A 25,037-nucleotide genomic window follows, 5' to 3' on the forward strand; every position below is an offset into this window, starting at 1 on the left:
AAAATCCTCGGACGATAGAGGAATTATAAAACTACTTTAGCTATTCAGAAAGACTCCTCCAAAGATTTCTTGACATAGTTCAGTTTTCTTGAAGCATCTTCCTTGTAGTATTCAAGAAGTATCTAATGGAATGATCTCGAAAGACCAAGGAAGAATCCTTGAACTCGTAATTAAAGTCTGCAGAATTTAGAGAGAATTTTTTCAAGGGATTTTTTAATCACGCTTATGCTTAATTTTTTTAAGAGGAATTTTTAATATATTCAGAAAATATCATTAACGGGGTTCAGGAAAAATATCAGGCAGAAGAAATATTTGAAGAATTTTGGAAGTGTCAAAGTTAAAGCGCTTGCCGAATTCAAGAAGGCTCCTTTGTCTACAATCGGCAGGAATCGTAGAAGGTACGATGATCACCTATTTTCACCTGCGTCCCTTATCACCTATTTTTATGAATGAACCACCTTGGTTATGCAACTAATTTTTTCAGATCTTATTTTATTTCAAAGTAATAAAACTTGATAATATTCAGAATGGCACATATTTTGTCGTATGAAATTTTCACTGTTTTCTGTTTTTGAGGGCATTGGAAGGGATCACGTATCCGCCGGTTGATGCCAATCGAGCCAATTTTTTTGGACTGAGCAAGCTAATTTCTTTGTTTGTTTAGTGTTTATTTGACCAATTAGGAAAGTAATCCACTGAACATTTAATGAACTTAGGAAATACGCATGGTCTTGTCTAAGTGAATGATCACTTTCAAATTATGTATGAGGGTTAAGAATTGACAGCTCGCGACAAGAATCCAAAACCAGTTACCAATTTTCGGCAGTCATATCAACACGAATAATAAATGTTTTATTGTCATATTCATTGGTATACTTTTAGACCATTAAATCATCAATCAATTATATTACTATGCTATATTTCACCCTAAGGAGGAAAATTTGGTAAAAACCAAAATTTCTCACTAGGGTGAAAATTTGTTGGTAAAAACCAGGCTTTGTACAGGAGGGCACAAATCCTTATTTCATACTCTGTTGCGTTTCGGCTTCGCCTCATCAGAAACTCATATTGTCGGAATAGATTAGCGCCGGCTTGACGCAAATCCCTTAAAATTAAAACACTTTGTGTTTCAATCGGACGACTGATCAAACGTTCGAGCAGAAGTTCTGTTTATGCCGATGAGACACAGTCTATTCCGACAATAAGTTAGTGTCGGTTTCTGATGAGGCGAAGCCGAAACGCAACAGAGTATGAAATAAGGATTTGTGCCCTCCTGTACAAAGACTGGTTTTTACCAACAAATTTTCACCCTAGTGAAAATTTTGGTTTTTACCAAATTTTCCTCCTTAGGATGAAATATAGCATAGTGCTTTCGCATAGGCCTGCTAAGCCAAGACAAGTTTCGGCTTCACTGTGTCTCATCGGCATAAACAGAACTTCTGCTCGAACGGGCCATCACGTTTGATCAGTCGTTCGATTGAAACACAAAGTGTGTTTTAGTTTTTAGCAATTTGCGTCAAGCCGGCGCTAATCTATTCCGACAAAAAGTTAGTGTCGGTTTCTGATGAGGCGAAGCCGAAACGCACCCATGTAATAAGTAAGGATTTGTGTCCTTCAAGTGCAAAGACTGGTTTTACCAAAAACAAATTTCGCCCTAGTGAGAAATTTTGGTGTTTACCCAATTTTCCTCCTTTGGGGTGAAATATAGCATAGTATATCAAAGTATAGAACCCTCGAAACGTGCACATTGAGGATGGATAGCTACTCCCAGGCCCCATCCGTTGATTCTGAGGTGAGGCTGGAGTGGAGATTTTTACTGACATGGGATACGCTTCAAGAGAAACATGAGTAAGCGCTGAAACCAGACAGAAATTTGAATCAAAGCGGTAGCTCGACATTTCACAGCATTTTAATTGATTTTATTAACTACTGAGTTGAACAGAAACAAATTTAGTTCTTTGAATCCCTTTGTAACTCTTCAGGTTATCAATTTAGCACTGGTTGAGAAATTACCATATTTACTATTACTAGTGCTCTGTTTGTGATCAATTTTGTCGGTTCAGATAGGCGTAAAATTTAACTGCCCCGAATAATCGCTACGATTCCGAAAGCACCAGCATCTCTCGCTGTGGAAAGCACACTGTGGTATCTTCCGGAATTCTTAGCGTAGCGCAAAGAATCCAGTTATTCGTCACCACTGTCGCTAGGGAAGTTCCAACAAAGGACAGCTCTCTTCTGTGGAAAACAGACGCTGCAAGAGCAGCTAGCGAGAACACCGGAAGTTTTCGTAAGAAATTCAGTACCATAAAAGTGTCGTCGTCTCACCCTGAGAAATTGATGTAAATCCCGGAGGCTCGGAGATCGTCTCCGAAAACCGGAGTCTGCGGGTGAAACCCTATTTCTGCATCATGGGCAAACATTTGAACAATCGAGCTCCAGAGCAGGGTTATCTTGAAAATAACTTTCGAAGTGTCAGACTTTAGCCAAAAGTTAAAAAAATCGTCAAATGATTCACAGTCCAAATTAGATCTGCGTCTGCATCAATCAGAAATTTTCCTAGAAAAATGCTTGTTTCGATCTTGGTTGTATTTGTAATTCTTCAGTGAACCTACCAACTTGTCGTCGCTTAGTTAGCGTTTTTGAAATCGTACACGCATCCACTATTCGATTCCTGATACTATCTAGGCCCAAACGGCGTCTCTAATGCCGCCACGGTGCTTGGCTGTTGGCTCTTAGTACCAATAAGCATTTCAGAATCATGAATCTCAATGCTACTCAACCCTCTTTCTGGCAGTCTAGGCGATAAGAAAACCAACCGATCACAATACGAAAGTGTGGACGATATCCGTCGCTCGTCGTCGGCTTCCTTCCGGTAAAAGATAGCTAGAACGAACCACCACCCTGTCGGAAGCGCTACAAAATTGAGCTGACCATTTCAAAGTGGCGCAACCGCAATCCGAAGTCGAGTGGGGGCGAGCCGAAAATTGACTGCCGTCCAGAAAAATGTCAAAATGTGCTCAAAATTACAACGAAATTAAACGCGCTCCGATTCCTCCGTTTCTCGCATGCCATCATTACACCGGTGTGATTGCGAAGATAGGCAGCGGCCAGAACGGCAAAGGTTTAATTTTGGAATCAAGCTACCACCATGGGGGACAGCAGCGGCAGCGGCGGCGGCGAGACAGACGACCGCGCACCGAAAGTCGTACAACATTTGCAAGTACACGCTGTTTAATGAATTTTAATTGCATGTCTCAATAAATTTTGCAAGAGCTACTCTCCGCAGTTGGCGGCGGCTGCGGCTGCATCTGGGGGACTGGATTTAGGGACAGTGTGCCGAAAATTTGAAAATGAACGTTTATCCGGTGACGGAAGTTTTACGGCATTCACTGCGAGATCGGATCTAAACTCCGTTTCAATTCTTGATTGCATAAGAACTTGGCTAATTGCACACATGTTCTGCATGTGCGTGTTGAAAAAGACGAGCTCTGAAATTGTAATCTCTCCTCGTTTGATTTCGAGTAACGAGTGGCTTGTTTGTAGCAGTTGTTCACCTCCCAGGGGATCAATCAATCCCGGGTGAGAAATTGGGCGATAAGCGTTGTAGCACGGTTCCGTGTAATACATAACTGTCAAAACATTTACGACAGGACATACATAACGCAGTAGGCGCGCACATCGCTTCCTCGTTTCAAGCTAAAGCGTTTTAATTAAAAACCGATTAAGAGGGCTTACACTCTGTTCACGAAAAGAAACTCACCTAATGAAGACGGCGAATTTTCGACAGCATAGCAACTTCTCCGGACAGGACAGGACAGGACAGAACAGATCTGTACTTGGACGCCTTCTGCTTTCCAACGACAGCAATGGCGTCACGGATGAGGAGACGATGGAGAGTGACAGACCGACCACGCGGTGGTTTACGGTTGCGCCCCAGTTCAAAGACATGAAAACGCCGCGCCGCCGACACACTAGTTGCAGAGTACCAAAAACTTCCCTCTAATTAATTGCATTCAGTGTAGTTCTAATTTCCTAATTAATCAAACGCAGTGTAGCGCTATACTGCGGGTGCACTCGCCGGCCTCCATTCACAGAGATTTTTGCTTTGAACTTCCACGCAATCCCTCTTTTTCTCTCTCTGGTGCTGCCTTTCTGTTGATGAACTCTGCCTTCGGGAGAGACCGACGTGTTGAAAGGATCATAAAACTTGCGAAGAAATTGTGCAATGAGTACTACACTCTGACACCGCTCCTCCCACTCTTGCCACTGCACTGTGACATCAAGTCCCGTGGTGTTTAATGCAATTAGCACTTACTTATTAGTTCTGCGTTCCGAGCTGCGTGCGCATCGGGAGCATGGCCTCGGAGCACCTAATTGGACACCACAGAGCTGTTCTGAGATTCCACCACTAGCCGATCAACTCGTACCACAGACAGGACAGTTAAATGCTTTGAACTTTCGTGTGTGTGTGTTTTGTACTAACCTGCGAACGGGAAATTCGATGCGACAGGATGCACATTCCGAACATGCGAGATTGTCAAGCGATTTTCATCCTGCGGTGTTTGAACAATTACTCAATAAACTGTACCGAGTATTGTAACATTTTATTAAGCAAGAGGAAAAAACAAGGGAAAGCCGAACTATTTCAGTATAATCGGAACTACTTTACTTCAGAAATGGCCAGGTAAACTAGCATCAGTTCGATAATACGCAGATTCAATTAAGAACTTATTATGAAGCAACATTTCACGCGTGTTTTTTGAAAAGGGTCAATAAGCCAATTAATGCTGCTTCATAATAATTTCTTAACTGAATCTGCGTATTATCGAACTGATGCTATTTTGAAGTAACGCGTCTAGCGTTGGTTTGTCACTTCTAGCGACGGTTGTTTGCACCGCTTACTGCGATTATGAAGGAATCATTTTGTCTATCATCAGGATTCAGGGATGAATTCCCGCGTGTTTTTTGAAAAGTGTCAATAAGTATGCTATCAAAATTCACTTCGAGAGAAAATTCCAGATAAATCGTAACTCACTGGGAACGGATATTAACGTTTTATGAAAGAGACAAGTTTTTTCCTTTGTCAAGCTGTAATCTATAATCGACGAGTAATGGTTTATTAGGAAAGTGGGTTTTGACAGAATGTTTATTGCCCCTTTTCAAAAATATTTATGCAAAATGTTTTTAAATGATGTTTCGATGTACACATCTCGCGGGACCCATACACATAATTATCTGATTTTTTTTCGGCTCCCAAATATTTTCCGGAAGCAAGAGGTTAAACGTGTTAACCTGAATTTCGGTGGTATTCAGTGTTGCAGCGATCACTTCTGTAGAATCATGATTTTCTTTTGGGATTCCAAAAATAAACGCAACAAATCACTACGACCGCCGACTTCCCATATGTGAGACGGTACTAATGCTGTACGAGACAAGCTAATAAAAACGGAATAGATGTCACTCTTCATTACTGGTGCAGCCGGTGATAGTGGCACTGGCAGCACTCCCTGCTACGATATATCGCAGTGTACTTTTGGACCGTTTGATCTAGTAGTATTAGGTAGAAATTACTGATCTGAAATTATCCAACTGAGTTGATATTGTGCCGCTTTGTCGTTTAAATTGGGAGGCAAACAAAACTTTTACACGGCGAATTGGGAGGCAAAAAGGCCGCTTCTGGGCCTGATGGGCAGGGCGGTAGTATAAAAATGCGAGATCTCAGTGTGCGTATTTTAAACGTCAGATATCTGAATGTATACGGTTTACGAACCGCCTTTAGATAGCGTATGCCGTGGAATTTTGTGGCAACATTTCGAATGTTATACAAAACTTTGTCTCTGTTGTTTTTTTTGACGTAGGACTACGCCTTCATTTTCGGTATGGACCCATTAAAGGTTGTTACGATCAAAGTGTCCTTGAAGTTGGTTTAACGCATTTTTTTCATAGCGCATTAAAAAACCTGCGCACCCCTCACTTTAAAGTTGTATGTGTATAGTATCCTGCCTAACGTAAATAAAAAGTATTTGGAGTTCGTTTGTCGGCAGCCAAGAAGACTGGATTGGGGAAAAATCGAAAGCCGGACGCTTCAAAACCGACGAGAAGAGTGGCAAGCTGTTTCAAGCGGAACTCCAACCTCTCCGTCCAAGATGTCTCAAGCAAGCAGGGAGTGTTGTCTACAACCGTGCATCGACTTACAGGAAGATGTTGGCTTCAAATCGTGACGATAAGCAAAAAAGTGGACCATATGACGATCGCGAGCTGTATATGAAGATGTTGACGAAGGCGAAGAAACCTATGACAAGGCAGACCTTAAGCAGCAGTCTAGTCCGGAATATTATGCGTCCACTGGAAGAGGAAAGGCGGCAGAGATTTTAAAACATATTAAGCTGTCGAAGTTCGCAAAAAATACCTCGTGTGGCAGGACATCTGTTCCTGTGGCTTGAAGAGCGTAATTTATATTGCAACCGGGACCACCAACCGCGCAATTTATGCGCAGGAGTTTCCGTCTGTAGCTTTTCCCCAAGCAATACAATTGTTCCGTTCTGTTTTGGTCCGATTTGGCATCTTGACAATTACGGAAAAGAGTCATGGATTGGAACGGCGCGAACAACGTCCAGGTGGTGCCAAAGGACATGAATCCTTCCAACACGCCGGAGCTGCACTCATTAGAAAAATATTGGACAATCTTTAAGCGGAACCTCAAGAAGACGCGAAAGACAGTTGACAGCAAGATGCAGTTCAAGGCAAATTGGCGTTCTGAGACGAGGAAAGTGATCAAGGAGGTTGTGCAGAACTTGGTGGAAGGACTCAAAAGAAAGGCCTGGAAATTCGTATTCGTTAAAAAGGCAGCTATAGTGAATATTTTTTTCTTTATTCTGTATGAATTGAACTTGCAAAAGAAATATGATTTGAATTTTTGGTAAAAAGTTTGGCCGCTTTAAGTACATTCTTGTTCGACCAATTTTTGATCGTAACATCCTTTAGGACAAAGTATTCAGATACAGCTAGTTATTTTGATCTCTATTTCGGTCGGATATCGTTCACAAATAGGTGAACCAACTGCATAAACATGTATCAATATTTATTTCCATTGTTCGTTATAAACAACTGTCGCGTTGAGCCTAATGTGGCAACCAGTAGCAACATTATAGTCGCTTTACATAATTGGTTATTTGCATGCAGGCATGATGTGCGATGAAACAGCCTGATGCGAATAAGCCAAAGATTATTCGCATTAAGCAATACCCGCTACAGTCCACTGCCGGGCCTTGGGCGATTTACTTTCGGATCCAATATGAATATACTCATCGTCGCACGGAACTTGACTAAGCTTTATTCGGCTGTGATTCAAGTAAGAAAGAGGCGAGCATACAAAGTGAAAGTTGTCGTGAATACTTGAATGGCATCCAGCAGGCTTGCTTGTAGCGAGCGTTACACGCAGCAATTTGGCGTCTACGTACCTGCAAAGACAGTGGAAATAGATGAAGTCGTCAAATCGGATCTGACGCGCGAGGACTTGTTGAAGTATGGGGTTTGCAACGAGAGAACAGGGGTACTACTGCTAGTTACCGCTCATTCGGTATCGAATTGTGGACATAGGAATTCTGAGAATTTTGCAGACCTTATACAATGCTATTCCACCTTTCTGTATGGTCAAATGCCTTTAATTGTTTCTTCCAAACAATTTGCACTACCGCACAGTGGAGCATTTAATATTTCAAACCCAATAAAGATTATATTGAAGAATTTTTGCTTAGCAAAAAACTGATTCATGATTCATTACATCTTAAACATGATCTTGCTTTTCGTGGTTTTAAATTAGTTCATAAAGTCTTACCATATTTTCTCGTCAATTATTTCACGGAACTCGGAATATTACTCATGCATACTTTCAATCGTCGTGAACTAGTTCATGATTCCTAATATTAGTCACGATTCGTGACTAATATGTTGAGCTGTGCTCGTGTAATAGTTCACAAAATCATAAAGCATTATTCATGTGAACTGATCCATGATTACAAGTATATAAGTGCAACGGGGGGTGCAACGCCCAACTCCTACTCTGCATAAGGCAAAGAATTCTTCACATTTCCTTTCGATCATGCCCATATGAGCCTGCCTAGTTCTAGTTTTCCGTTCTAAGTTTATAACTGATTCGCTCTAGAATACCTATCCGTCTTTCAATTTCATTGCTTTCGTTTCTCTTAGTCTCAAATTTGCCGAAAAATAGCCAACAAAATCGATACAGAAGTATATAAGTCACAACTCACCAGTCTCATTACTCATGGAAACCTGAACTGGCACATGATTCCTACAATAATAGTTACGGCATGCGTGCCGTGAAGTAGTTTATAAAAATCATAAAATATTATTCATGCATTCGTGAACTGACTCGTGATTCTGGGTACATGATTGGCGATCTATCTTGAGTGCTTGTGATGTTTAGAACATATCTCTAATCATTTTGAGTTTCATGCCACTCTGCATGAAAGTTTCACGTAAACTTTTTTAAAAGTTAGGAACTTTTTTTCAAGTGGAGACTCGTTTTCATGAGCACCTCATCGTGGTTTTGGGTGACAAAATGGAAAATTTGACAAAATCAGGACATATTTTTTCTATCTTTTCATTAAATTGAAGCTGCTAGAATATATTTCTTTAGTCCCTTGAGCTATTCTCATAACCCTTTCTGATTATTTAATATAACTTTTCCTTACGGGGTTCTTCCATTGCAAAATTTAAAAAATAATTGTTTTTTCAAATGTTGCAAATTATTGCCCATCAAACATATATTCATATGAGGCTGACAAAATCGGGTCAAAAACCTGATAAAATCGGATCTTCACTGTAGTTATGTTCAGTTGCTATAGACAAATAATAGGTGCGAGCAGCAGATCCATTAGGATCTCTAACCACACTTAGAAAAAATGAAAATTACATTTGACGTAAACAACATTGCGACGTATTTTGCTGTCTAATAATGGAATTTTACATGTTTTAACATGTGAAATAAAATATTGTGTATCTTTTGATGTAGAACTCGGTTGAATGGAGATGGAGAATTGTGAACAAAGTGCTTTTTTACATGTTCTTGAACGTGAATTCAAGTGAATTTTGAACGCTCCTTTTATGTGCATCTTGAGAGATGTAAATATTTTTAAGTGTGCGTTAATCATTTGATGAGGTACAGTGTGATGTCCGGACAGAAAACAAAAATTACGCCGAGTGCCAAAAACACATTATCTATATCACAAAAGGTGTTCGTGATATAGATCACAAAACAAGCTACCACGAATCAGTTACACTTTTATGATCCAGTTCATTTTGTCAAGTTATTCCTAGTAAAAAATCCGATAGTAACCAAAAAATTACATACCACGATAAGGCGAAGACAAATCACGGGTATGATGATAAAACTGCAGATATCATGAACATGAGTCACATTTCTCCACGTGTCAAATTCGAAAGTGAGGTCATGGATAGAATATCACGGTAACGTGCATACAATTTACGAAAATCGACAATAAGATCCCGGAATCATGAACATTGACCACTATTCATACATGAATAGGATTACGAAAACGTAACTAAGATCTTGAAATCATAAACACACTACTCACACTCATAAATAAAATATCACGACAACGTGAATACAAAAATACGAAAATTGTGACTAAGATCCTAAAAGCATGAACAGCGTTTAACTGTCCGGTCTTTTAGTTGATATAATACAAAACAAATTATTGACAAAAACAAACTAAAAATGTCCAAGAGAACAATCACAGTGACCCAACCAAACATTGGAATGTAACGCCATGTGTATTTTTAGCGCGATTTAGCTTATTTAAACTAGGGACTCCCATTGATTTTATTTAGCAATAATGGGCCACCTTTCCAACGTACTGAGTTTGTCGACTTCTAGGAAGCTAAAGGTGTGATAGTGAGAAAATCAATCTCTGTGTTCTCAGACTAAATGGGCAGTAGAGACAATACCCAATCCACCAACTCGTACGAGTGACGTATCAATGCATCAATGTTATGAACATCATAATACACTAAAGTTTTTTTTTAAAAGGGGGATATCCACCGTGCAAAAAAAACGCGTTGATATCAGAATCTGTGTTAATTCCAAAAACCGTGCAAAAAACGCATAACGTTTAAAGCAAAAGACTTAGGAAAAGTGATGATTTCAGATGTTACAGTTAACATGATTTTTCGAAAAATATTCCCAGTCCTTGGAAGATTTTTGGAAAAGTGGGAAAGATGTGAAGATTTCTTTTGACCCGTGATTCACCAATATGGGTGTTTTCGGAACAAGCCTAACGAGTAGACGCCAAATGTTGATGTCTGAAGCCGTTTTGAAAACCAAGTCTACGACTTCCGGCTTAGCGGAAATCTAACCAAATCGGTATGGGTATCTTTGGAATGGGCTTGACGAGTAGACGCCAAACATCGATGTCTGACGTCGTTTTGAAAACCAAGATGGCGACTTCCGGTTTGGAGGAATTCTCTAAAACCCACTCTATTTGGGTGTTTTTAGAACAGGCTTGACGAGTGGACGTGAAATATTGATATCTGAGACCATTTTCATATTCAAGATGGCGACTTCCTGTTTGGCGTAATACTGTAAAACCCAATCAATGTGGATATTTTCAGAGTGGGTTTGATAAGTTCATGATAGAGATCAATGCTTGAGTCCAATTTGCAATATCCGGCATATGTTCATCATTGCTACTTCATAAATTCAAACCTTGATGTGGTTATAGAGAATAGTATTAAACCGAAAGTTGTCATCTTGGTGTTCAAAATGGCGTCAGACATCAACATTTGGTGTCTACTCGTTAGTCCTGTTTCGAAAAGGCCCACCTGGTTGAAATACGGGGTAAAAGGAATCTTCAAGACTGTCTTTCCAATATTTCCGAAATCTGTGCAGAAAAACCGCGTTAATTGCTAAAGTCGCGCAAAAAACTGTACTAATTGGGAAAAACGTGTAAAAGACACGCAAAAAACTGTGTAAAAAAATCATTTGAAAGCATATTTTTGTTGTTTTTCTTAATAATACGCGTTTCGACTAAATGTACATCTTGACGAGAAACCTCAGTAGGCTTTATCAGGGTCCGATCAATACGACGTAGCCCCTGCGAAATTTCTTCGTTTTCATTTCTCGTGTATTTATCTGTGAGTAGATCCCTTCTCAGTAAACCTATATTTTAAAACAAACCAAAACGAGTCGCATTCACGGAAAATTAATCCTCTCGCCGTACCACCAACAACCCGCCAGAGTCCGTCTAGATATAGATACACGATTACATTTTGTCGTCTCACTAAAAATAGACCCATTGCACCTATAGCTGGTGTGTTGTTCTCCCTGTTCCCTTCCCTTCACCGCTTCATCTTGGCTAGCGAAAAAACCAAGAAAAAACAAAATTCTCAAAAGTTACGACTTCATCTCATTTTATTACCGAATGTCATCTTTTTAATTGACGATATATAGAAGTGCCGTAAAAACGACGGTGCGCGCATCTCATTCTCGAAAAGAGGTTTTCCCCCCGTCCGAAACTTTTCCAAGCTCGAGAACACAAGGGTTTCACCCGAGAAGGCGTTTTAAAATAGGTATTTTGTTGCAAAGGGGTTACGATTATTTTCCGTACAGAGTCGTTAACAATGCGTGTATATGAAGAAGGGCTAGGAATACAAGTGTGTGTAACATTTCCAACCATAACCAATCACGGTTGAATGATCACTGAAATATTTCCCATTTTACTTCGCTTCCTGACAGAATTGCTGCTCCAACAGTTACCTGCGCGAACGGTTACACCAACTCAGCAAGGACAGCGATCGCTACTCCCCAATCACAGGTAGGTGGTAGTTCTACATAAGTGTTTGCCGGCAGTTAACAAACCCATTAACATCTTCTCCCTAGACCTTCAGAATATAATAAATAGGTGTGTGCATGTGTGTAGTTTATAGTAGGCCACGCGTGCTGATTCTTGACATTTCGCATCATTTAAATGCCCTCCTGTCTTACCGACTGACTAACTGTCGGTAAATCGCGAAAAACGCTCATTTCCTGATCCTATCGTTTTGGATCGTTGGTTAATGATGTGCCAACAGACGACGGTGAGTGCGTACTTTTCGCGCTGACGAAAACCCGTCTCGGACTGCCCACCCGGCACATACATACGTACATACATACATACATAGCTAGCTCCCATATAGGTGAAATCAAATGATCCGATCTAAGCAACCTGGGCGGCGGTGTGTGGCCTCCTTGTCGACAGTGCGAAGGAGAAACAAAAACGTCAGACGAGTTGATTTTGTTCCAAATTAGAAAATTATGAATTCATCCGTGCTTTGATTTATATCTCTGGTTGGTGCTAGGCCCCGCGGGTAGTGTGTACTCCTTACGATATGGGTTTGTACACTTTGTTGCACTTTAGATCATTACAGGACAGTGTGGTATGATTATGAAGTTCTCGAGAATTCGATAGCATATGAAAGAGTAAAGATTATTGACTTTTGCGAAGTTTCTTGTGATGGTTTTCGAAAACTTATACAACTGTCTGCATGCTATAATGGTGGCGAAAATCGTCCTGTTCGTAATATGTCGATATTTCTCGCTTTGACAATCGTTGTTTACGCCATTCTCTCAGTGAGAGAAATCCAACCTACATTATGTGTTGGACGTTTGTGCAATTAATGCCCGACACACAACAAGTCGTCGTCAAGTTCGCACGCTTTTATCGTTCGATCCAGGTGCCGTGCGCGATATTTCATTTAGTTTTTTATTAATTCAGCTTTTCGTGTGTGTACATCAATCATAATGAGTTGCGAAATTTGCACTTTCGACACTTCCGCCGATACAGTTATGTGGACGTGTATAGGTTGCCCAAGAAAATTCCACGCCGCTTGCATTGGAGTGACTGTTCCGAGGGGATCACTGCGGAAGAAGGACAAGAGGGTGGACATCAACTCGTATCTATTACCGTGCTGTGAATCATGTCAAGAACTGATGCAGGCCAAGATTGAGTTCAAAGGGCTTATTGAACAACAACAACTTCTGGAATCACAACTGCAAGCCAATACGGAAGTAATGCACCGGCTCGCGTTTCAACTGGAGAAGCCTAACATAGTTCACGAAGCGATCGATGGCCTAGAAATTTTGCTTACAACAATAAAACAGGAATTGATAGCAATAAACAAAAACAGCAGTTTGACTGGAAGTGTTGTTGCCATTAAAAATCACATTACCTCGCTATTCGATACAGCAATGACGACAACGAAAAATAATGTCTATAGCACGCTGAAAACGGTAACGTCAGAGCTATCAGCTGAACTGCGCACCATGAATGATGAAATAAACCAGCTTAATCAACTGTCTCTGGACACAGCGGCTAGTATTACTATGACGTCAAACCCGACGCTGGGGATTGATATTCTAGACGAGCTTAAGTCTCTGTCAGCGAACATATCCACCAGTCAAAACTTCACAAATTCTGCGCTAACTATTGATATCCTCGACGAACTTAAGGCGCTTTCATCAAACATAACGGCAAGTCAAAACGCTACATCATCGCTTGATTCAAGCCCCAGTTTGGAAGCCGAATTAAATAACGACAAAAATATCGATAACTCAGGTTGGCGCTTTTTGGGTACAAGGAAAGTATGGAAAGCAGACTGGAGCGATTACGATGCACGCAAATTAAGAAACCTGAACCAGCAAAAACAGGCCGAAAAGGCTAGAAGACGTAAAAAAAGATCGAGGCGAAATAATAATAATAACGTTAATGAAAAAAACAAAAGCACCACAAATTTTCCTCGACCTGATCAAGAGCAAGCAGCGCGCCACTCACGACAGCCAGTTAATAGTAACCATACGAATAATACTAATGGCAGAATCACATTTAGGGCCGGCAACACCCACTATAACAAAAACCATACGAGTAGTCACTACAACAATAGTTTCCTGCCACCGGATAGAGTGCTTCTTGCGGCTGCAAAAGATCATTTCTCAGGACCCCCCACGAACTATAGGCCAACAATTCAGTTTCAAAGAGGACCGACATTGAATCCCTATCCAGTGGATGATTTACCACGGTCGACGATGCAAATGCACCCAACATCGGAGCGCTTGTCAACAGTTTTGTGTAAGGCGTGCCATTCTCAACATTCGTGTTTTCGACGACATTGACGCATTCCCTAGAAGAAGGAAATGACGAGGACACAGCAGTTTGCCAAGATTCGACGCCATTTGAACGACAACAAAAAGAGGTAATCTCGATTCCTCAAGTAGAGTCGTCAGTAGAAATTTTAATTTACTGTCAAAATTTTAATAGAATGAAAAGTGCATCGAAAATGAATGAAATTCACAAGAATATTTTAAGTAGCTCCTATACAATTATTTTGGCTACAGAAACTAGTTGGGACGAAAGTGTTAGAAGTGAAGAAGTTTTCGGGAACAGCTACAATGTGTTTAGAGCTGACCGAGACATTCATATGTCTGAAAAGAAGTCAGGAGGGGGAGTTCTAATAGCAATTACATCAAAATTTAATGCAGAAATCATTACTACAAGGAAATTTAAAGAATTTGAGCATGTGTGGGTTAAAACCCATCTGGCAGGTGAAACACATATATTTGCCTCTGTGTACTTCCCCCCAAATAATGCCCGCAAAGATACATTTGAAAAGTTTTTTCTTATTGCCGAAGACATTATAACCAAGCTCCCCCCAGAGGTAAAAGTTCATATTTATGGTGACTTCAATCAACGAAGCATTGACTTCTTTCCAGACACTGAAAATGAAAGCATTCTACTTCCAGTCGTTGGGGATAACGAAACTCTGCAGGCCATATTTGACAAAACTGCAAGTTTAGGACTTAACCAAATTAATCATGTTAGAAATCAGCAAAACTGTTATTTAGATTTATTATTCACAAACATTCTTGAAGACTTCTGTGTCACCGAATCATTAACTCCACTATGGAAAAATGAAGCGTTTCATACAGCAATAGAGTTTTCTGTATTTGTACATGATAACAAAAGACCCGATGACTGCGAGTACGAAGAGGCCTTTCAATTTCAATTGGCAAATTTTGACAACATAAAACAAAGACTAAGCAGTATAGATTGGCAAACGTTGTTTAGAAATGAAACAAGTATCGAAAATTCAGTAGACGTCTTTTACACAAAATTGTTTGATATAATAGTTGAACAAGTACCACTGAAAAAAATTAGGCGACAAGGCAACACAAAATATCCAGTTTGGTATAACGAGCAAATTAAAAATTTAAAAAATCGTAAACAAAAGGCCCACAAAAAGTATAAAAAAATCAGAAATGAAAGGAACTTATTTAACTATTTGGACATTTGCGATCAACTAAACCTATCCATTAAAATAGCATTTGAAGAGTATAACTCAAAAACCGAACTTCAAATAAAATCTTGCCCAAAAAATTTCTTTAATCATGTTAAAAATAATTTAAAATCGGAAAACTTCCTTTCAAAAATGAAACTTAAAGAAAATGTCGGTGTCAACGCGGAACAAATCTGCAATCTTTTCGCAACCTTCTTTCAAGACATCTATACCACATTTTCTGAAGAAGATCGTGATCGCGAATATTTCGGTTTCTTCCCAGAATTCACCACAGACATTGGCGTCAATCATATCAGTGTGCAAGATATTACGGAGGCTCTAAACAAACTAGATGCCTCCAAAGGTTCTGGACCTGACGGGATCCCACCCGTATTTATGAAGAACTTAGCGTTGGAACTCACAGCTCCTCTGTTTTGGCTTTTTAACATGTCGCTTGAATCTGGCATTTTCCCCAATTTATGGAAAAGCTCGTACCTGGTACCCATTTTTAAAAGTGGCAAAAAATCTGACATATGTAACTACCGTGGAATTGCCATTATGTCATGTATGCCTAAACTCTTTGAAGCAATCGTTAACGAAAAACTATTCAATCAAATCAAAAACAGAATTACTAACATGCAGCATGGGTTCTTCAAAGGACGTTCAACTAATACAAATTTACTAGAATTCGTTAACTACTCATTGATTGCAATGGAGAATGGAAACTACACTGAAGCTCTTTACACGGACTTTAACAAGGCATTTGATCGTATCGACATACCCTTGCTATTATTCAAACTGAAAAAATTAGGAATTGAATCAGGTCTTCTCAAATGGCTCGAATCATATTTAACTAACCGTCAACAAATAGTTAGATTTAAAGGGAAGAAATCGAATCCCATTCAAGTCACATCAGGAGTTCCTCAAGGCTCCCATCTAGGCCCTCTTTTGTTCATTTTATTCGTAAACGACATATCATACATTCTCAAAAACATAAAAGTTCTTATCTATGCCGACGACATGAAGCTCTTTTTAGAAATTAGGAACGAACAAGACATAAAGATATTACAGAAAGAAATACATATGTTTTACCTCTGGTGTAACAAAAGCCTTCTGCAACTAAACGTAAAAAAATGTAATGCAATAACTTTTAGTAGGAAACGAAATACACCTGACATTTCAATCACTCTAGGAAATCAAGTGGTACAAAAGTGCGAAAGAGTTAAAGATTTGGGAGTCATTCTAGATTCAAAATTAACATTCATTGACCATTACAACACAATCATCAATAGAGCAAATAACATGCTTGGATTTATAAAGCGTTTTAGTTACAATTTTAATGATCCATATACAATTAAAACATTATACATCTCGTATGTAAGGTCAATACTGGAATATTGTAGCATAGTTTGGTCACCTTTCTCAATCACACATGAAGAAAGAATAGAATCAGTACAAAGGCAATTTTTATTGTTTGCACTTCGCAAAATAGGTTGGACACGATTTCCTCTCCCATCTTATAAAGCTCGCTGTATGCTCATTAACATCCAAACACTAAAAGAGCGCCGAGAATATGCAATGGTTTCATTTCTAAACGATATAATTTCGTGTCGTATTGATTCAGTCGAACTTCTATCTAAACTTAATTTTTATGTACCTTCCCGGCAGTTACGAATCCGAAATACATTTATAACAAACAATTATCGTACAAATTATGCCAAGTTTGGACCATTAAATCAGATGATGGCAACTTACAACAAGCACTGCGAAGCTATTGACTTAACAATGACAAAAAGCAAATTAAAAAAATATTTCAATTCTATTCGCTTATAAAGAACATCCTAAAGTAGTGCTATGTAAACCAGATAGTGTTTAGTTTAGTTATTAGTATTTTATGTTTTAAGTGTATACTATATTTTATCGTTGTAACAAAACGGTCTACTCTTGTTTGACGACAATAAATAAATTAAATTAAATTAAAACCATTACTGTCAAGCTGACATAAAGAACTATTGTCAAAATAAGGCATATTTGCGTATTACGAACAATGTAAGACACCATTATGGAAAGTAAAAAGCTGGATAGCATCTCTATAGATGAAGAAGTGTAGTATTGAGGAGTATTAAAGCAAAGTGCAACTCATTGGCTTGGCTAGTGTGGTGGCCAAGCCCGTTCTGCTAGTTACTGATGAGACGAAGTTGAAATGCAAATCTATGACTTACAGATTGAACATTCTAGAAACCCATCTCGTTCTGATTATTATGCTACGAATAACTTATGATGGATCTTGTGGAGATCCCTTTCAATAAAATTAGCATTAGAAACATGTTTCTAATTGCCCTGTAAGCCACTACAAAATAAAAATAAAAACCCTTCCCTTCATCCCTAATGTTTCCTATTAATAAATCCGTCCATCCTCATCATCCTTTACGAGCCCCATCAAAGTCATACCGCATGGTTTGCTACGCATGACAAAAATAAACCACTAACCTTCCAACATGCTCGGCCGGTCGGAATATAGAACAATAACACACAACCGTCGGAACTGCACTACTGCCAACCGAATCCGCCAGTCAGTGAGGTACCGGTGCGCGAAACGTCTGCAACCCGCGGGAATCCGCGATCAGTAGTCAACAACCAATCCATTCTTATTTCTTGCCTTCCGTTCGTTATTCCTTGTCGTTCTTTCCCATAGGCCACACACCAGCGAGCGCAGCGGCCAACGGCTCTAGCTTGGATTGCCTAAATCTGATCGTTCAAAGCATAACCAACGTGACAACGGCGGCGGCTGCGGCAGCAGCGGTATCAGCTCCTCCGAGTGGTGGTGGTGGTGGTGGTGGAGCATTGCATCAAATCTCCTTCTCGTTGTCCTCGCCACCGCCACCACCAGCAGCTCCCTCGTCGTCGTCCTCTTTGTCGTCGGCATCAGCATCTCCAACGTCGGGAATGGCGACAACGACGACGACGGCAACGACACTTTCGCTACCGTGAACTAAAACAAAACAACAACAACAACAAAACCACTAGTAAATCTTGCCACGAAATGCCATAGTTCAAATATAGTGCCTAGTTCTGAGCGGCATCAGCGTTTTAAGGTTTTCCCTAATTAATTGTAAATATTCGCTACGTAGGAAATAAACAATGCTTTTTTTTCTGTTGGTCCGTTGGCAAGGTGAGAGGGATACCGGATTCCTGATTCGGTGGTGGTTATAGTAGGCTGGGTCGAGGCCGGGGCGCTAGGAAACAATTGTGAAAGCAGTTTCTTTCAAGTCATTAAAATGCCAAAAAGTGGTTTATGGGAAATTAGGACCTAGAAAGTAAGTAGATTACTGTTAGATATTTAGTGTAGATAGCGAATCATTCGCTAGCTGTAGTATAGGAATGTAATTAAGCCTTTTGTACATTTAATTGGAAAAATGAACTAAAACTTCTAATAAATTTGTTTATGTAAGTATAGATTTATTGATAAATCCGGAAAATATATTCAAAGCTCTTGATGAGTTTTTTTTTCTCCAACTAATGCTGAGTATTATGTAGTACCTGCGTTTTGACCTTGAAAATATTCAAAATGCATGAAAAATCATAATTTGCAATGGCTTTTTTGTAAGAAAGACCACAGAGAACAGACGTCCATCTCGAGTGTTAAAGTTGTGTAAAAATTAACGGTCTGTTCAAAGGTAATTGGAATATCTCTACCAGGTGCGCTAATGATATTCGACTGACTTGACAGGATAGGGATTTGAAAATGGCGTAAAGCTGACCAACTCCGACGAAACCATCCGTACACCATTCAGCAAAGAAACGTGTTCGTTAATCACACTCAGATACACACTTTGCATAGGGTACGGATTTTTCCGAAAGAGTAGGTCAACTTAGTTATACCTCTAGTTGAGCGGCGCTTGTTTCTTATCGGATATATTTTATTCAATTTTTTACATTTTTAGTATAATATGCTTTTGTTCGAACACAGATGTCTGTTCTCCGTGGAAACCGTGATAATATTTCAGTCCTTACAGGTAGGTATTAGTCCATTTTGGGTTTTTTATGGAGAGGGCCGCACTATTTTTGAACACCTTTTAAATGAAGTTGAAAAAATGAAAAATATTATAGATAATTACCTTTGTCAGAAAAGAAATGTCTCTATATTCAGCATAAATAAAAATAAACTATCTATTTTGTGGATGTAATCTCATCGCAACAATCCAATTATTGCCACTGAGCATGTCAAATTTCACCCCATCTAAAATCCGATTGAAACGCAATGCCTTATGTTCAATTGCACCGAAAAAAATCGCAACGTCGCTGCATTATTTTCAAAATGAATCATTGTGCTTTTTTACACGATCAAAACAAGCATAAACATCATACACATTAATGAACCTCGTCAGCTGTTAGAAGAAGAGCTTCCAGAAATTTGCTCGCAGGAAACAGCCATGCGAAGGCTAACAACTGGTAACGACTAGTTTTACATCCAACATTGCATTGTCACGAGCCGAATTTTACGCGAAGATGGAAATAAGATTGCAATAGGTAATCAGTCGGATAACTTGAAATAATTGATTACTTATACCTGAAATTGCATTACAAAATATTTTCAAGTTATTGTTTTAGTTTGGCCGCACTGTTGATTCTTTCCCGTGTGCTGGATGCAGAAATATTGGTTTGATTGTGGTAGAGTATCTGCAAATGATGTTTTAATTCGCCTAGTTTCATGCATTTAAGAGCATTTCGCACCAACATTATTTTACTTTTTTAAATAAAATTTTCTGGTCATACCAGTTCATATTAAAAATATCTGTATGATCGCACTCTTTAATCCGTAACTTCGGAACCGGAATGCTAATCGAAACAAAATTCAACAGCAGCCGATGGCAAGGTTGTACCTTTCATTTGAGACTAAATGTGCAATTTCGTCCAGCCATTTCTGAGAAACCGAGTTGACTTTTTTGCCACACACAGACATTTTCCGATCTCATCGGGCTTAGTCGAATGGTATATGACGCTCAGCCGTTCAGGCCGAGATAAATTTGACGATCCTCAGTGTGGAAAAAATATTGTATGTGCAGATAAGAAGAAAATCACTTCTTATAGACGAATTTCGCACCAACACGAACAAATGTTGGCAGCGCCCTCTCAGATTTTAATGAAACTTTCTGTACATGAAGACTTTGTCACAAAAAGCCACTTTGCATACATTGTTTTTTTTCCAAAAATGATCTAGACTATCTTTTGAAAAGGGTCAAACTTATTTTACCATTTTTTCAAATCTGAAGTCTAAAAATGATAAATCCTACAAAAAAAATGTTGTAGGAGTGATTTTCTCAAAATTAGTCAAAATTTTGAATATTGAAAAAAATCTTCATCGACTCCTACACTGAAAAAAATTGATTTTAAAAATTTAGAGGTGATTTACAAAAAAAACCATCTTTGATTTGGATGAAATTTTGTTCCAAGATAGGTCATTATGTTCCCTATCTACCGTCAAAAATTCAAGGAAAAAAGCTATGTGAAAAAAAAACTTTTTCTTGTCCAACCGGTTTTTTTCTCCAGTGTATTTTTGCCGAAAACTAACCAATGAAAGTCATAATCATCTCAGAATCCAATTTTCCAACTGCTACTTGCCTGATACATGCAAAAATGTTATTTGTTATTTGTACATTACCTGCATCAATATTCATTTTAAACTAAGGCCTTAATGCAGTCTAGTAACAACAGCTGTGAAACGCAGTGTTAGTAAAATTATCATTATGGATCAATTGTATAAATCAAAGTTAAACAGTGCTGTGCAACGATAAACAATCCGAAGTGTAATCGTAATAAATTACGTCCGGAAGTCGCCATCTTGGATTTCAACATGGCGTCAGACATAACTTTCTGGCACCTACTCGTCATGACCATTCCGAAAATACCCAGTCAGTCCAGATTCTACACTGTGAACTCTGGACTCTGCACTCTTCACGCTTGATTCTGGCCACCGGGTTCTGGCCTCAATATTCTGTGCTATGGACTCTGGACTTTGAACTATGGTCTCTGAGGTCTTTATTCTGGACTCTGGAATCCGAACTCTAGACTATAAAAACTTACGTCTGGACTCTGAACTCTAAAATCTACACTCAGGGTCTGGATTCTGGACTCTTGACTCTCACCTCGGGACTCTGGATACTGGGTTCTGGTCTCTGGGCTACGGACACTGAACTCTAGATTCTGGACTCTTCACCCTCATCGCTGAATGATGGACTCTTGATACTGGCCTCGAATTTCTCTCCTCGGGACTCTGGATTCTGATCTCTGGGCTCTGTGCTTTGGACTCTGGGCTCTGAACTCGGGACACTGGACTTACTACGTTGGATTGAGGACTCTGGATTCTGAACTCTGGACTCTGAGCTCTAGATTCTGGACTTTGAACTCTGGATGCTGCACTCTTCACACTGGGTGATGGACTCTGGATTCTCGCCTCAACATTCCGTGTCACGGACTCTGGATTCTGGGTTCTGGGCTCTGGAGTCTGAACCCTTGCCTCAGTATTTTGGGTTAAGTACTTCGGGCTCTGGAATCTTGTTCTCAGAGCTCTGGACTCTGGTCACAGTAATTTGGGTTAAGGACTCTGGGCTCTGGACCCAGGACTCCCGAATCTGTTGTCTGTGCTTTTGACTCTGGATTCTGAGCTCTCGCCTCGAGATTCTGTGTTGTGGACTCTGGACTGTAGACTGTGGTCTCTGAGCTATGGGCTCTGGGTATTGATCCTGGACTGTGAACCCTGAACTGTGGACTCTGGACTATGAACGCTGCACTCGGGACTCTGGTCTCTCTCCTCGGGACGTTGGGTTCTGGTCGCTGGGCTTTGAAATCTAAACTCTGGATTATCGAATCTGAGCTCTGGATTCTGAGCTTTGAGCTCTGGAATCTGGACTCCAAACTCCGGTCTCACTATTTTGAGTTGGGGGCTCTGGGCTCGGGATTATGTGCTGAGGACTCTTGGCTCAGTATTATGGGATAAGAACTCTAGACTCTGATTTCTGGGCTCTGGACTCTAGGTTTTGGACTCTGGGCTCTGGCATCTGTATTCTGAACTCTGGGTTCTGAACTCTGCACTCCGAGCTCTGGATTCTGAGGTCTATCTTTGGAAATCTAGGTTCTGATCGCTGCGCTATGCATTCTCGACACAAAACTCTGGATGCTGGACTCTAGACTCGCCTCAGTATTTTGGGTTAAGGACTTGCGACTCTGGATTCTGATCTCTGGAACAAATGTAGAGTCCGGGAAGAATTTTTATTTCGATATTTTTATTAAAAAATTTCACTAATTTTGTGAAAATCACTCCCACAACATTTTTTTTGTAGGATTTGTCATTTTTAGACTAAAGCCATTTGCAAAAAAAATGGTAAAATAAGTTTGACCCATTTCAAAGGATAGTCTAGATCATTTTTAGAAAAACAAAATGTGCAAAGTGGCTTTTTGTGACAAAGTTTTCATGTACAGAAAGTTTTATTAAAATCTGAGAGGGTGCTGCCAACTTTGAATACGATTTAGCGCAAAGTTCGTCTATAGGTACACAAAATAGATGATTATTGTGTGATTACTCTTCAAAACAGCAAAAGTCGGAGCCTTTTTGGAAGTTTTCACTATATATCTCTGGTAAATTCAAATGAACAAAAAAAAACCATATACATGATACATTACAACAATATACAAGAATCAAAATCAATATTCTAGTTCTATTTTTTTCCAAGATGACATTAATTCTCGACATTTAATGCATTTTAAACCCTTTTTTTCGAGACTTTTCCTAACGGAGCTGTAGAGCTAGGTTCTCGGAAGGGCTCCCCGTCAGAATCACACACAACAAATGCAGACCAGACAGGCGATGACGTCCACTAAAACACTGCTTAAGGCCAATTGCAGCGGGCCGGGATTCTGAATGTGATATTCATTGTACGGTTTAGATATGTGCGGACGAAGATTTCGCGATCGCGTGTAGCATCGCGAAGGTCTCGTGCATTTGTACGTTAACGTGTTCGATCGCGTGTGTGTTTGTATGTCGCGTGTGCTAACGTGTATGTTACTTCGCGTGTATAAATTCTATTTTATAATCGGGTCAGATTCTAGAAGAAAGTGGGTGCTTCCATATCACTAGAGTTCCCAGTCATGTATCCATGGAATGTGTTGTCTAGTGGATTCCCGGACGTGACCGATTCATGATCGCGCGCGTTTGCGGGTTCGCGTTTGAGACCACGTTTGTAACTAAAAAAACATACACATTGTTACCGAAGTGTTATTAAGTTTGCGCGATCGCGGTAGGTGTACGTAGATGATCGCGAAGGGCTTAAGCGTTAGTATGTTGACGTGCTTGTCGCGTGTATAAATTCCATTTTATAGCCCCGTGGCCATTCACATATTCACCCCGTGGCCCTTCACATATTTGGCCACGCGGACCGTCATTCTGATAGTTAGTTGATAGGTGTAGGGATCACATTCTGACAGGGAGTGCGTTACCCCATATCACTAGAGTACCCGGTCATGTCGCCGTTGAGCGTGTTGTCTAGTGGATATGGGAGTTACTTCCGGACGTGCCCGACGTTGACGCTTGAGATCGCATTTGTAAGTTTATGAGTGCTGAGACGTTCACCTTATCACCGGGGTGTTATCATGTTTGCGAGATCGTAGGTTGCTTGGATAATCGCGAGGGGCTCAAACATTTGTATGCTGCCGTGATTTTGTAACATATTTGCGTTTGTTCTTGAATGGTCACGCGAGCCATGAGTCTGATATTAAATTTTCGGTGTGCGGTTCAGATTCTGACAGAGAGTGGGTTTCCCTATATCGCTAGGGTTCCCGGTGATGTTGCCATGAGACGTGCTGTCTATTAGGCTTGAGCGTATTTTCTTAATTGGTCCAGCTGAAGGCATGGACCTAGGCTTTTCTGGACGTGACCGATTCGTGATCGCGTGCGCGAGGCCGTTTTTGTAGGTTCCCGCTTGAGACCACGTTTGAGAATGTATGAGTGTTAAGACGTTCACTATCACCGAGATGCAATAATGTTTGCGAGATCGCGGGCGTAGGTGTGCGTGAGTGGTCGCGAGGAGCTCAAGCGTTTATATGTTAACGTGTTTTTCGCGTGTGCTAGCGTGTATGTGACTTCGCGTGTATACATCGTGGTACCGTTCACATATTTGCTTGTGATCCTGAACGATCACGCGAGCCGTGAATCTGATACTAAATTTGAATAATTTTGAGTTCCGGCTTATATGGGGATTTCATATGTTACCGGACGATTGAGTCTATATTTCCGGAACCATATAAACGATCCGTACGAAATTTTACAGACGTCTATGGAGATGATAAACCTTTCATTTGGGACTAAGTTTGTCAAAATTGGTTTTGCCATCTCTGAGAAAATGAGTTGTTACATACATACACACAGACGCAGATTTTTTGTTACATACATACACACAGACGCACACGCACACAGATACATAAACACACAGGCATTTGCCGCACTCGACGAACTGAATCGAATCATTCGTAACCCAACTTTGTACCGGGAAACAAGTGCTTTTTGTTCTCTCCGGTGTGGTTTAGTTTTTTCGGTGGTACGAAGGTGCTTGCTGTGGCAGAGGCTGCAGTAAAGCATTACTAATAAACAGTCCCGCGAGTGATAATTGTTACCTGCGATATCAGTTAAAGTAGTG

General features: G+C 40.0%; 1 protein-coding gene across 3 annotated transcripts in view; it reads left to right on the top strand.

The window, feature by feature from the left end:
• The window catches only part of LOC131695504 (myogenic-determination protein-like), a 98,964-nt gene that overhangs the window by 21,006 nt on the left and 52,921 nt on the right, over nt 1-25,037 (top strand). Inside the window, exons 4-5 of one of the 3 annotated variants that reach the window (XM_058984046.1) lie at nt 11,777-11,855; nt 18,044-18,818. In XM_058984046.1, coding sequence (XP_058840029.1) covers nt 11,777-11,855; nt 18,044-18,339 — 375 coding nt within the window. In that variant the 3' untranslated portion in view covers nt 18,340-18,818. Of the gene's footprint in view, nt 1-11,776; nt 11,856-12,661; nt 14,269-18,043; nt 18,819-25,037 lie in introns of those variants that run through there. The other 2 variants (XR_009306646.1, XM_058984047.1) reach the window with 2 other exon arrangements.

The sequence above is a fragment of the Topomyia yanbarensis genome, unplaced genomic scaffold (assembly GCF_030247195.1).
Source record: "Topomyia yanbarensis strain Yona2022 unplaced genomic scaffold, ASM3024719v1 HiC_scaffold_4, whole genome shotgun sequence".
In the NCBI taxonomy this organism is placed as follows: domain Eukaryota; kingdom Metazoa; phylum Arthropoda; class Insecta; order Diptera; family Culicidae; genus Topomyia; species Topomyia yanbarensis.